The 13,454-nt window shown below is 42.2% G+C and overlaps 2 protein-coding genes across 7 annotated transcripts in view; both read right to left on the minus strand.

Annotated features, from left to right (window-relative positions):
- Positions 1-3,816, minus strand: part of fgd4a (FYVE, RhoGEF and PH domain containing 4a) — a 73,351-nt gene extending 69,535 nt beyond the window's left edge. For all 3 annotated transcript variants that reach the window (XM_015010988.2, XM_015010984.2, XM_015010983.2), the window contains exon 1: positions 3,483-3,816. In XM_015010988.2, the coding sequence (XP_014866474.2) occupies positions 3,483-3,585 (103 nt within the window). In that variant the 5' untranslated portion in view covers positions 3,586-3,816. The remainder of the gene's footprint in view (positions 1-3,482) is intronic.
- Positions 3,817-4,433: 617 nt separating this feature from the next.
- Positions 4,434-13,454, minus strand: part of bicd1a (BICD cargo adaptor 1a) — a 31,328-nt gene continuing 22,307 nt past the window's right edge. For 2 of the 4 annotated variants that reach the window (XM_088006111.1, XM_015010980.2), the window contains 6 exons: positions 12,288-12,680; positions 11,095-11,877; positions 10,168-10,319; positions 9,882-10,092; positions 8,710-8,785; positions 6,812-6,900 (listed from right to left, as the gene is read on the minus strand). In XM_088006111.1, coding sequence (XP_087862237.1) covers positions 8,738-8,785; positions 9,882-10,092; positions 10,168-10,319; positions 11,095-11,877; positions 12,288-12,680 — 1,587 coding nt within the window. In that variant the 3' untranslated portion in view covers positions 6,812-6,900; positions 8,710-8,737. Of the gene's footprint in view, positions 6,901-8,709; positions 8,796-9,872; positions 10,093-10,167; positions 10,320-11,094; positions 11,878-12,287; positions 12,681-13,454 lie in introns of all 4 variants that reach the window. The other 2 variants (XM_088006112.1, XM_015010982.2) reach the window with 2 other exon arrangements.

Here is a 13,454-nt window from a genome sequence, read left to right on the forward strand (position 1 = left end):
TTGATCCCAGTCTCAGCTCTTCTGCTGGTTTTCTTATAGGATTTAGCTCCATCCATCTTCCATCAACTCTGACCTGCTTCCCCACAGCATGATGCTGCCTCCACTGTGTTTCATAATACTGAGATAAAAGATTCAAACCCAAGACTTTTTATTGCTGCAGGGCAACCATCAGCTCCACTTTTCTTCCACTTCTCACTGCTTCTGAAAATACCAAATAAAACTAAATCACAGACTGTGGTGAAGTTTGAGGATCATTAATATCTTCATAAAACATTGACTGACTGATCATTATAAAGAATAAAACCAAGTTTTGCTTTAAAAATATAGCAAATCTTTCCCATCTTGATGTTTTATGACCATAGTGCTCATTTAGTTACAGACTGCTGAGAAATAAACTTAAAACATTACGGATAATTCCTGTTGGGAAAATGGGATGAAGATAAGAGAAAAAACTCCAAACACAGAAAAAACGTCTTCATTATAAAATAGGATCCAATTAAACAGCAGATATTAAAGCTTGTTAAACGTAGAGCGGCGTACGGCTGCAGACCATGTCTGTGTCTGAAGGAAAGCCGGATCATCCAGCCGTGATGAAAGCTCTGCATCGTTACGAGGCTCAGTGAACCGAGGCAACGACTGCAGCAGAACGTCACAGAAACATGATTCATTATCTACATGGAGGCACAGGGACGCTAAGCACTGCATGAGAAGAGGGGTGTCCATCAAAATGTGCAGCATCAGTGATCAGAATGAACAGAAATGATGCAGAGGTTCAGATGTTAAGGATTCCTGCACATTCTGGAACTGAAGGAAATGAAGTAGCTGATATCTGAGCTGCTTCATCGACAAAACCAAAAAATGACTGAACAAAATGGCTGCTTAAGATTCAGATCCATAATTTAGAGATTCACATCTCTTGGTCAACAGCAGGGGCGTCACTAGGTTTTAAGGACACGGGGGGGCCTAGCCCCCAGAATATGAACAGGATGTGAACAAATGTAAAAAATTCTCAAACAGCCACAAAAACAGGCAAGTTGCTTTTCCAGTTTTAAAATGTTTAGGGAAATACAAACATCTTACTACAAAATATGACTGTAAGCAGTTATTCGCTATCATAAAATAAAACTGTTTAACGTTGCTTAAACAGTTATAATTTTCTACAGTTGCACATTTAAAACTATTAGGTACCTTTTGAAGAACATTTGTCCAAAGTTTTAGGCTTCTATCATCTTCCAAGCAATTCTAGTTATATTTACAACAATCGCCCAGAATATTAAGTCATGAAGTAAAGAAACCTGGCAGATTTATTATCAATTTTGAGTAAAAAAAATTATAGTTTATATGATTATTTATTTAAATTCCAGCCACATTATTGGCAGTTTTTTGTAAACCGAACAACAACAACAAAAAAACACAAACCCATTCCATCGTCCATCTTCCTATCAGTAATAATAATAATAACAAAAAAACCCACCAAATTATTTAGGGGGCTTGAGAAAACTTTATGGAGGCTTCAGCCATCATAAAGTTTTACCAGAGACGGATAAAAACAAGCACACAGAGTCTAAAGTACCAGGTGTATTACATGCTAATGGTGCAAAGCAGCAGCTATGCTGATGAATGTTCACACCAGATGATTCCAGGTGAGATTATACCTGCGGTGACCCTGGGTCTGCCTCACTTCCTGAACCCGTTTATAACCCGACTTTATGAAACCGCCACCACTGTCATATGAGCTGAAGTGATACCTAGTGTGAACACTGCCCCCACCAAGCTCAGAGAAAAGTTCAAGTCTGACTGGGAGCGCGGCTAAGAATCCCCAGCAGCGTGTTTACACAAGTAGCAGTTCCAAGATAAGACCAAATTATGCGAGTTCTTCCTGCCTCAGACAGTCAAGCCCAAACAGAACCAACAGCTGAACATGGAGCAGGTTCTGAGAAGAGCTGACTAAATCTGCAGCTGCATGTTTGCAGTTTGCAAAGACCCATAATGATATGGAGTGCCATTTGTGACAAAAATGACCCAATAATTTGGGCTATTTAGCCTGTCAGAAGAGAAAACAAAGATCATATTTAAACAAAACTATTCATCAATAAATGTCAGTTTCAAGCATTTTAATTTGCAAGATAAATATTTAGCTCTATGCTAGCTAAATAATTAACTAGCTCAGAGCTAAATATTTAGTTTGGAATTAAATAGCTTCTTGATTACATATTTTTTTGAGTTAAATATTTAGTTCACCAGCTATTTAGCTCAATTTAACTAAGTATTTAGCTTCGTAACTAAAAAGTGAACAAGCAATCTAGCTCTAAATTAAATATTTAGCTTCCTCTGAGCTACATATTAAGCTAATATGCAAATTCACTTGCCGATAAGCATTAGTGGATTATCAAAATAAAAGCTGGTTCTTCAGAACTTCCATATAAATTCCAACTAGCAGACAGTCACTGTTGAACATCTGCATTGCCTTTAAAAAAGCTCATACTTTAATTGTTTTGAGCTGAAAGCAACACCAAACAAAAATATTTATCCATCCATTTTCTTTACACCACTGTCCCTTAGTGGGGTCAGGAGGAGCTGCTGCCTCTCCAGCTAACGTTCCGGGCGAGAGGCGGGGTCACCTGGACAGGTCACCTGGACAGGTCACCTGGACAGGTCACCTGGACAGGTCACCAGTCTGTCGCAGGGCAACACAGAGACACACAACCATGCACCACACACCCACACCTATGGGCAGTTTGGAGAGGCCAATTAACCTGATAGTCATGTTTTTGTACTGTGGGAGGAAACCCACCATGCACAGGGAGAACATGCAAACTCCATGCAGAAAAGACCGGCCGGGAATCGAACCCAGAACCTTCTTGCTGCAAGGCAACAACTCTACCAACTGCGCAGCCAACAAAATATTTAATTTGTATCTAAATATTTAGTTCATTAGCTAAATATTTAGCAAACTAAATATGTAGCCTGCTAAATATTTTATTTGAAACTTTGGCATTTATAAATGATTGAATAACATGGTAAAAATATGACTGTGAAAAATGAAACCACATTTTTTTCTCTTCTGACCCAAAGTGTCGCAGTTAATTTTGACAGTGCAGCACCCCGTATCTCACAGCTTTGAACTGATGCAAACTGATGGATCAGCTTTTCAGAACTCAGGCTGGAACAAAGAACGTTGTAGGAACAGTTCCTCCAGCAGAACAGTTCAGCTCCTTTAGATTGGAGGAAAATGTTGCCCTCCGGCCACCGGTGCAGCCAGCAGGCTGGGACCCGCCTGACAGCAGCAATGATGAGTAAACAAGGCCTGCAGCTGTTTCCAAGCTTTCCCAATCACTCTGAGGGAAACACGTGAGCGCCAATCCAAAGTTAAAGCCAAACCATGGGATAAAACTGGTTTATTCTGGGGGATTTTAGAAATGCAATTGGTCTAAAACACATGAAACCAGAGCAGAGAGGCAGAACATGCCCATGAAACCCACCTGTAGCCCGTCCATGCCCCGCGTCCAGACTGCGCTGCTTCCTCCGAAAGGCGACCCGGTTGAAGCTCTCCATTTTCCCCTCATCCATGGCCCGCTCAATCATTCAGACTGACCGATTCTGAGGATTTCACTGTAAGGTCGAACAAAGATCGAACATAAAAGTATGTTTTCAGAAACGCGCTCCCTTCTTCCCGGCAAATCCAAAGCCGAGCAGCGGCGGCTCCATGCGCGTCCCCGTCACTGGTCCGCGGTCCGTCCGGGTCCGTCCGGGTCCAACAACCCGACCAGCGACACCCGCAGGAGCTCAGAGAGCGGCTTACGGCGGGCCAGCTTGGTGCTGGTCTCCCTCCAAAGTCACCTTGATGGGGGTGTAGCTCTGAGCCCGGCCCGCCCCTCTGGTTCTGCTCGGGAACTTTTCCAACATAAATAATCAGAGGTAATTACTGAGTCTGCAGGTTTTCTGCTGAAACACAACTTCAACAAGACTAAAGACTCATTTTCTTTGGTTTGAACTAAATGTAAGGGTAGAGGTTTTTTTTAAATCTCTTTTTACAAATACATTTAAGTCAGGTTTAGCTCGCATTAGTCATATTTCTTTCAGTTATAGTAAACCTGTCAACGTCTGAAACCGCATATAAGGAAGTTTAAAGCAGGTTCATAAACCAGTGGAGGTATTAGATTATAATTTTTAATTGCAATCTAATTGCCGGATCTGTAATTAATTGAATTTTAGTCGAAAATTATAAGTAAGCAACATTCTTAGTTCAAAAAATCTCCTACTAAATTATTAAATAAATAGAAATGTTAGCTCAACAATAAACATATTTATTGTTGAGCTCTTTTGAGCTGTACCTTTTTCTTTTACTTGAGTAATTTATTTATGGGGGAATGTTAGTGCTCGGACCACATCAGCTCATTTCCCATAGCTGAAAATAACCAGGAAGGCAGAACCAAAGGAGAAATCTTTTATTTGTTGTGTATCCAGTTTAACACTGTTTCAAATGGTGGAGAAACTGTAAAACCCACAATATCCCAGCATACTGCAAGCATTCCTGTCAAACCACGGCTTGTTTCCAGGAACCTGGTCAGTCTCTCCGTTCAGACCAGAAGTTAATGAGCCAGCACAGGTCCAGCTGCTGCCTCTTCATCACTCTGTAGTTGCAAAAGTATCAATCTGTGGTGAACAAGTGAACACACACGCTGAGCAGGACGTCCACTCAATGGTGTCCTTAAACACACCGATACTGGCTGTGCAGGTTCAGGTTTTAAATCTTTAAATTAGGACATGAGAATGTTGGAAAAGTGCAGAAAAATGAAACTTTCTTGCAGTTGCCACATTTTCTGTGTCTCAAAAAGAGACAAAACTTTAATTTTGTAACAGAAAATGAATTCCTCTCTTATCTGGAGCTCTCTGTTCCTTTGACCTTCCCACACAGTTACTGGCAGAAATGTTTCACCCAGACCAGCCTGTGATTGCTGCTGCTGCTGCTGCTGTATTGCTCAAATGCATAGTGCAGAATTGTGCTTGTGCTGTACTGCATTCTGTCTGGGGAAGCAAAGGGAGACGGCGACACGGAGAGGCTGCATGGGGAGCCGCTTTTAAGTTACTGTCAAAAATTAACACAATTATTAGATTTATTTAGCCTGTCATAAGAGAAAAACATGGCGGCTCACTATACAGTCATATTTTCACCGCATTATTCATTCATTTATAAATATTATATACTATTTAGCAAACTAATCATTTAGTTGACCAACTATACATTTAGCTCCAAGCTAAATATTTAGTGGTTGCTTTAAAGCTCTATAGCTTTAAGGTAAATTCTTAGCGAGTAAGGTACACATTTAATGTAAAACTAAGTATTTTGTTACAAGCTAAATATTTAATTTCAAACTAAATATGAAGCTAGTTCAGAGCTAAATATTTAGTTTTGGGCTAAACATTTAGCTTACTAACTAAATCTTTATTTAGCAAGTTAAATATTTAGTTGTCTCTGACCTAACTGTTCAATTTGGAACTAAGCATTTAATTTGTAAACTAAATGTTTAGTTTAGAGCTAAATATTTAGCTTCATAATAAATATTTAGCTTCATAATAAATATTTAGCTTCATAATAAATATTTAGCTTCATAATAAATATTTTAGGTTAAGTCTGTAAATACTTTCTCGATGACATTTAACTTGCTGCTAAATATTTAAACTGTGACATTTATAAATGAATATATAACATGATGAAAACATGCTGGTAACATCTGACTGTGTAACTCTAAAAATGGACCCCAAAGTGTGGAGCTGCAATGTTTTTTTCTCTCTGTGTCACAATGAGGAAAAGAATCAGTAGCATGACTGAAAATACTCAACGAGGAAAATACAATGAGTAGATGACAGAGACCTTAATGCAGCATTTAGAGTTCATTTAAACCGGCGCAATTCAAAATGAAAAGCAGCTCAAAACGCCTGATCAAATCCACTCAGTTTCTGACAGCTGAGCTACAAGCATCACCAGGACCCAGTGTAAAAAATGTGTCTAATAAATAAACAAGAAGTGATATAAAACAGTCTTTGTATATCTAATTTAAAAATGTTAAAATAATTCATAAATAAGCGTCGCAAGAAAAACCTGTGAAAGAAAAACAGCTGAAATCCACCATCACAAACACGAAACCTTTTCCTGTCATTATTCTGCTGGATCCGCCGTCCAAAGTGTCTAAGAGCTACTTTGTAGAAAAAAACCTCCATACATGATTTATTTGTTTGTTATTCTCACAAAACTCTACATGGTTTAACTAGGTACGCTTTTTTCTAGAAAGCGTCTAAATCAAATGTTTATTTTTGTTTAATTTTTGATGGAAGAACAAAACAGACCGTGTTGTGAAAGTGAATCTGTGAAACCGATTACTTCGTCTCCACAGCAGGAATGAATTCTTATAAAAAACATAAGACAGAAGAAAAACATACAAGCAATAATAAATCCCGTAAATAATAAATAGTCAATAAATTATTTTTAAATATCAGAGAACTAATTGAAAGATTCCAGTTCAGCGTCAGCAGCATTTCTGCCGGTCAGTCCTCCTGCAGGAAGTCGCATCCAGAAAACGGGGAGCGCGTCCTGCGTCTCTTCTACGACCCAGGTAGCCGGGAGGCCCGCCAGAACCGGGCCAGAACCGGACCAGAACCGGGCCGGGTCCGGCCGGGGTGGGGGGCAGAGGAGGCCCCTCCCTCATCCAGGGCGTGTCTGCCTCTGCGTGGCTCCTATGGGTCCGGGCCGGGGGCGGGGCTAGGTGCCGGGGGCGGGGCTAGGTGCCGGGGGAGTGGGGCTGGTGGGCCATGCAGCTACGCGGGTCGCACGGCGAGAGGAGGCTGCGACTGCTGGACAGGACCGCTTGGTATTCCTGGAGGTCTTCCAGAAATTTACGACTGAAAAAAAAAAACAAATGAGAAAAACTTTTACTGAGCAAAAGGAGGATAAAAACGGAGAAATGTGTTTAAAAAAGGAGCAGTTCACTCAGGAATATTGAAGCATTTTGGGAAAAGGAGTTTAGCTTTCCTGTAAAGAGTTAGTTTGCTTGCAGGAAACAAAGTTGCTTGCAGCAGCTGGGTTTGCTGAGCAAAACGAAAATCAGAGTCTGGCTGTGCAACGTCTGCAGATTAGTCACAAAAATCTGCACAAAATGCTGAAAATAAACAAACCTGAAGCAAAAAGAACCTCAGAAGCATTCAGACCTCGTGGACACGAAGAGAGATTCATTCAAGGTTTGCTGCATATTTTAGAAATAAAAATCTAAAGAAATGTCACATGCACAAGTACTCGCTTAACTTAGGCTGACCTGTATAGCTTCTCCTACCTGGGGTCAAAGTTCACCTTCCAGCAGGATGACCCCACAAAGCACACACCCCAAAAATGACCAATTAAAAGCTGGTTCTGCAAAGTATCGACTCAGATCGAGTTAATGCAGATTCACTGTGGTTTGTTTCTGTTCTCACAGACAAAAAGGTCCCAGAGGAGTGAATACTTCAGCAGCATTCACACCTTTTGAGGTGAGGCGGTTAGTCAGACGTACTGGCAGCATCATGCTGAGGGCCAGGTCTTCTCGTTTCAACCAGGAAAAGAAGCTGAAAAATGTTTTTCTTCCTTTAAGCATAAAAACCATATAAAGCTGCTGCATCTATCAGGACCCAAAATCATTTGATAAAAGTTTAACTTTAAAGCACGACTGGAAAGAAAGACAACAAAAACACAACAGAAACAAACATATAGAGGCCTCAGCTGTTGCCTTGGATACACAAAGTAAATCCTCTTTGTTAGGTTTGATCAAACGACTTTTTAAGGGGCGTGTGCCAAAAAAACTATTCTTGATTCTCCTTTATGATGATTTAAAATCAATTTTAAAAGTTTTGTAAAATTTGCTGTCCATCAGCCTCCATTTTGTAACTAAACAGGAAGTTCTGATGATGATACTGAGACGTACGCAGAAAGAGATTCAACCGGCTCCGTCTTCGCTGAAGGAAAACATTTTGGTTTTTACCGAATTCCTGGGGAGTCGAGTTGGTTTATCTGCAGAGGCGACGTGAATACGGAGCGCTAATCCGACCAGTGAGGAATTATCAGTAGATAAATATTACAAAACTGTCAACTGGCTAAAAGTTCCTGGATGGAAATTGCAACACTGTTGTTCTTGGAAGAGACTGTCTGCAGGAAGAGCAAAAAGCTCTTTGTAAAAGCAAATCAAGAGATGCGGAAAAGGAGTGATTGCGTCTAAGCATGGATTAATATTTAAAATGTAATAAGTGTGAAAAAGAATGTTAATGTCTCCATTTGTCTTTCTGCCTGGCAAGACTGGAGTAGATGATGAGGATCAGAAATCAGCATAATTCATGAATAGTTGCTTTGAAAATCAAAAATCAGAATTGAATCGTGAGTAGAAGGGTCAAAGATTCTCATCACTGTTTTTAACATCACAAATGAGTAAATTTAGTTTCTGGACAAATGTAGACGGTTGAGTCCAAGCTCCAAGTGAAAAAATAAGCATCTAAAGAGAACTGCCATGCAAAATTACACATGCAAAGAGAGAAAATCTTCAACCCTAGAATGAAAGGTGGATCATTTTGATGCTGTGTTTTATTCATAAACTGCTACGTGACGGAAGTGTGACTACAGAGAACATGCAGGACCAGTTATCCAGATGCAGAGGTGTGAAAAGGCCAGCAGGTTCTCTAGCGGGTTACCTGCGGGCTAAGGAGGCTCTCCCTCGCCTTAGTTGTGGGGAGAATGTCGGTACTGAGGCAGAAGGCTGCTGACAATCTACAAAAAACTGATAAATTAGACAGATATATAGAGTGGTGACACTCGAGGTTAGAGAACAGGATGGCAAAAGCAAAACAGGAGGATTAGTTCAAACTGAACACTTCAGATAAACATTTATGAAACAGCTGCTGTTTGAATAAAAGCATCAGCATGAACTGGAACCAGTTACTGGCACACAAACAGCTGATTGTACCCTGCTCTGGAGACATAATCCAACACTGCCACCTAGTGGTGTAGATGTGTTACTCTGGGTCAGGATCAGACTGAGGAGTCATCCTCAAAACAGCAGGCAGCCATGAAACACATGGTAGTTAACATGATGTGAAATAAATCATTTCTGTTGTTAGTTCCTAAACCTTCCACAAGGAGGTGCTGTGAGTCACAACGCATAAACTGCTTCTGCAGCCATTTTTGGTTCCTGGTTGTCATGTTGTCAAATATTTAGTATCAAAATACAGAACAACAATTTTTTTAAATATTGAGTATCAAAACAGAGAACAACACTTTAAACTGAAAATACTGACATGCAGAAAATTCTGATGATTAAGAGGAGAAAGTTCTTTATACCATAGAAACTTTCTCATATTTGTCCCATTACAATAAATGTACAAACTGTGAAGTTGAAAGAAACATATCTTGGTTTGCAACTTTTTTTTTTTAATCTGAAGATTTTTTCTTTTTCCTGAGTCGATACTTTGTAGAATCACATTGTTGCTGCAAGTCTTTGGTTCTAACTTAGCAAAACAACAAGGAGGCCTTTATATAAACTAATGACTCCTTTAAACACACCTGGCTGTGGTGGGCCAGAAATCAGACGTAACGTTTCATTTAGCATTTTTTGCAAACTTTCTTTGATGGCACTCAGCTTCCGATAAATGAATTCTTCCAGATGAAGTGCTAAATTACTTGGATGTTTTGTAAAGTTTGTTAAGTCCAGCTAACTTTGTAGTTCACCACTGAGGTTCAGCTTTACCACGGTGTTCAGAACAGCTGAGAAATGGTTTTTCTGTGACGGTCCTAACAGAACCGACCCTCAGGTACAAATCAGAGTCAGCTGACGCCTGGGGTGAAATTAAAGGTACACACGACTTACTTTGGGTGGGCTGCTTTTTATCTTGGGCACTTTGGCGCCGCGGCCGCGGTGAATCTGCTCGTGGTCAAACTCCAGGTCCTCCAGCCGCTGCGTCAGGGCGAGCTTCTGCTGGATCGCCATCCTGAGGAGGGAGTTGAGCGTCTTCTTCTCGTCCTCTGCTGCGGCCAGCTGCCTCTGCATCTCGTCCAGCTGGGTGACGTACTCATCACACCTGCAGACAGACAGAAGGTGAGGAGGTTTGGTCCCTGCAGGCCAGGGAAGCCATTCCTCTGCTGGAGTTCCTCACCTCGTGGCAAACATGGCTCTGAGAGAGGAGAAGGTGGCAGCGTCTTCCTTCAGAGCCTTCAGTTCGTTCCTCAGCTTCATCATGGTCTCTGTCACCACTGACTTTTCATTCTCATACTTGCTCTTCAGGTTAGCCAGGGCATTTTCTGCTGTCTGCAAGAACAAATATTTAACTATGAATTTCACTGAAGAATATACTGAACTCAGAAATTCTAACTGTTTTGCAAACATTCAGCTGTGCAAACGGCTGGGGGGTCATAGCCCCGCCTTCGAGGTTCAGCTCCTCCTCAGAGCTGCAGGTTCTGAGCTTCTGCCTCACAGAGCAGCTCTGCTTCACTCGGCTCCTTCAGACTAGCCAGCAGCAATTAGCAAACACATCGTTACTCATTATAGGAGATACTTCTCAGTGAAATGGTGGTAAAAATGTTGTTAAAGGGTTAATAGAGGAGCCATGTTGGGATGACTTCCTGAAGGCGGAGCTTCAGAAAGAGCAGGAGTTTTTAAAGAGACAGAGGCCCAATTTCAAGGCAAATGTTTTAAAGTCATATTTCAAATGAAAAGCATTTTTATAACAACTGAAGGTAATTATGCTATAAAATGGAACTATGTGCCTGAAAACACATCATCTGGAACAAACATCCAGAAAACAGCGAAACAGCTGAAACACTGAGTTTGTTTTGGTCGAGACTAAAACCCACATGTTCAGAGCTGCTTTTGAATCATAATAAATGGAATATTGATCAACATAATTGATGTTTATTGATGATTTTAACAATGACACTGTACAAAATACTGTTACTGTTTCTTTGTTTGACTGTTTGACGTTTTCAGCACTTGTGCTTTGATTTACAACCACTTTGAAAAAATGACAAGTCTTTTTAATAGCTATTTATCAAAATGTTTAGCTTTAATAAAAGAAGTATTTTACCTGTTTATTGGCCTTGAGGACGAGCCGCAGCGTGGCGATCTGCTCCCTCTTGGTGCTGAGCAGCGACTTGAGCTTCAGGATTTCCTCCATGCACGACTCCTTGTCCTTGTCCAGCATGGTGGCCATCTCCCTGGCTGCAGCTCTCTGCCGGGACAGCTGCAGCGAGCGGTCCACGGCCCGCTGCAGGTGCTTGATCTGGTCTCGGATGATGGCGTTCAGGTTGTAGATGTTCATCGGCTCCCTCCGCAGGTCGCCGCCCACGTCCGACGGCACCGGAGACGGGCAGCGGGATATGCTGATGGAGGGCGAGCCGCTGATGTTATGGATGGGGCTGCTGTGGCAGGACGACGAGTCCGCCACGCTGCCCGCCACGCTGCCCGCCGTGTTGCCCGCTGCGTTGCTGTGGTGGGCGTCTCTGGACGGGGAGTCCATTGGGCTGCGCGGGGAGTCGGACGAGCAGGCTGCGGACACGGCTGCGAGGCGGCGCGCCAGGCGGGGAGACAGCAGCGCCCGTGGATCCTCGGGGCCCTTCAGGCTGCCGCTGCGTGTGATGCGGCTCTGCCGGTAGTAATCCAGCATGACGCGGTTGGGCGTCTCGTTGTTGCAGAGGCAGACGTGGTGGTAGAGCTGCGCCAGCTCCTCGCTGAAGGTCACCAGCTCGTCCTGCGCCGCGTTCAGCATGCTCTGGCTCTCCGTCGCCGTGTTTGATGCGGCGCGCAGCTCGGCCTCCAGGCCAGCCACGCGCTCCCGGCTCTCACGGTAGCTCCGCTCCAAATGGGAAACCTGAGTATATTCAAGAAATCGGTGAGATTATGGGCAACTTCTTACGTAACACCAGAATGGTATTGCATATATGCTTTAGGTCTGTAACTAATGATTATTTTAGTAATCGACTTTTCTGACTATTAACCGAATAAAAACTGGCACATTGTGCAGCCTGTCAGGAATGCTAAGGCTAGCTAGCACAGCCACTGATGAGGGCAGATAAACTGTTTTCCTTTAATGGGAAGCTGATTCTCTACCAATACAACATTTAGCAGGGAGAACATGAAGTGATTGACAGTGCTAAGCCCCTCCTCCTGGCTCTGATTGGTTGTTTTTGGTGCATGTCTTCAGACAGCAATACCAGCTCAGGCAGAAGTGGAGAGTATTTGATCAGATGAAGAAGTCAGTCTGTGTCTGAGGTAGCGAACCTGCTCAGTCAGCGCCTGGACCCGGTCGTCGTTGTGGCAGTCTCCCTGGCCCTCCACCGCCTGGTTGTACTTCTCCTTTAAGGCTTTGAGCTCGGCCTTCAGGTCCATCACCTCCGTCACCGCCACCTTGTACTTACACTCCAGGATCTCAAACCCGTGGATGTCAGGGTCGAGGCGGCCGTTGGACGACGGCGACGGGGAGCCGCCGTCTGGCTTCTCGCTCTCCTGCGGGTCGTCCAGCTCCTTGTCGGCGTTCAGGTGTTTGAGGGCGTTGACGTGTTCGGTGAGGCGATGGACGCGCTCGTTCTGCTCCGTCAGGGCGCCCTGCGTGTGCTGCAGCTGGGTCTGCGACTCCTGCAGGGTCATCAGCAGAGCCGCCTTCTCACGCTCCACCTGATGGATGGAGGTGGAGAAGAAAAGTTATAACTTCTAAAATGCTAAAAATGTGTAACAATAAATATTTTGTTGCATAACCTGAAATATTGACTGCAGTTCTCTGTTTTTACCTTTTTATTTACCTTGTTTGTCTTTTTATTTCCTGTTCTGGAACTAAATCAGTTTTACTTGAAGAGCAGGTTTTGTTGATTTTCCCATTTTGAGCAGTGGCTGAGATAAATGGGCCTCCAGACGGAGGAAAAGCTTTTTGATGCTTTAACATTCCAGCAATAATTTAGGCTCGTCAGCTCGTTATAAAAAAGAAAATAATAGCAGTCAATTTTTTAAAATAATATTGTCACAGTTATTCATTCATTTACTGTTATGTGTCAGAAACTAAATAATAAGGAAGCTAAATATTTAGTTAGGAAGCTAAATATTTAGTTCAAAAATGAAATACTTTTGATCCAAGTTTGGAGATAGATAGTTAGCTAACAATTAGCTCCAAAGTATTTAGTAAGCAAAATATATAGTATGGAGCTAAATATGTTGCTAACTAAATATTTGTGACATTTATAAATAAATTAAAAACTTGGTGAAAATATAATTTTGAAAAATTGCTGTTAATTTTTGTCTGTGTATCTTTACAAATGGCACCAGCCTATACTAGTATACTAGTATAAAATGGTGAAGTAACCATGTCAGCAGTGGAAAACATTTCCACTAATATTGCAGAAGGAAATTTAATTCCCAGAATCCCTCTGGATCCCAGCTAATGCATCTGTCTGTGGT

Source organism: Poecilia mexicana, unplaced genomic scaffold, assembly GCF_051168715.1.
Source record: "Poecilia mexicana isolate PSO_F unplaced genomic scaffold, ASM5116871v1 scaffold_6, whole genome shotgun sequence".
NCBI lineage: Eukaryota > Metazoa > Chordata > Actinopteri > Cyprinodontiformes > Poeciliidae > Poecilia > Poecilia mexicana.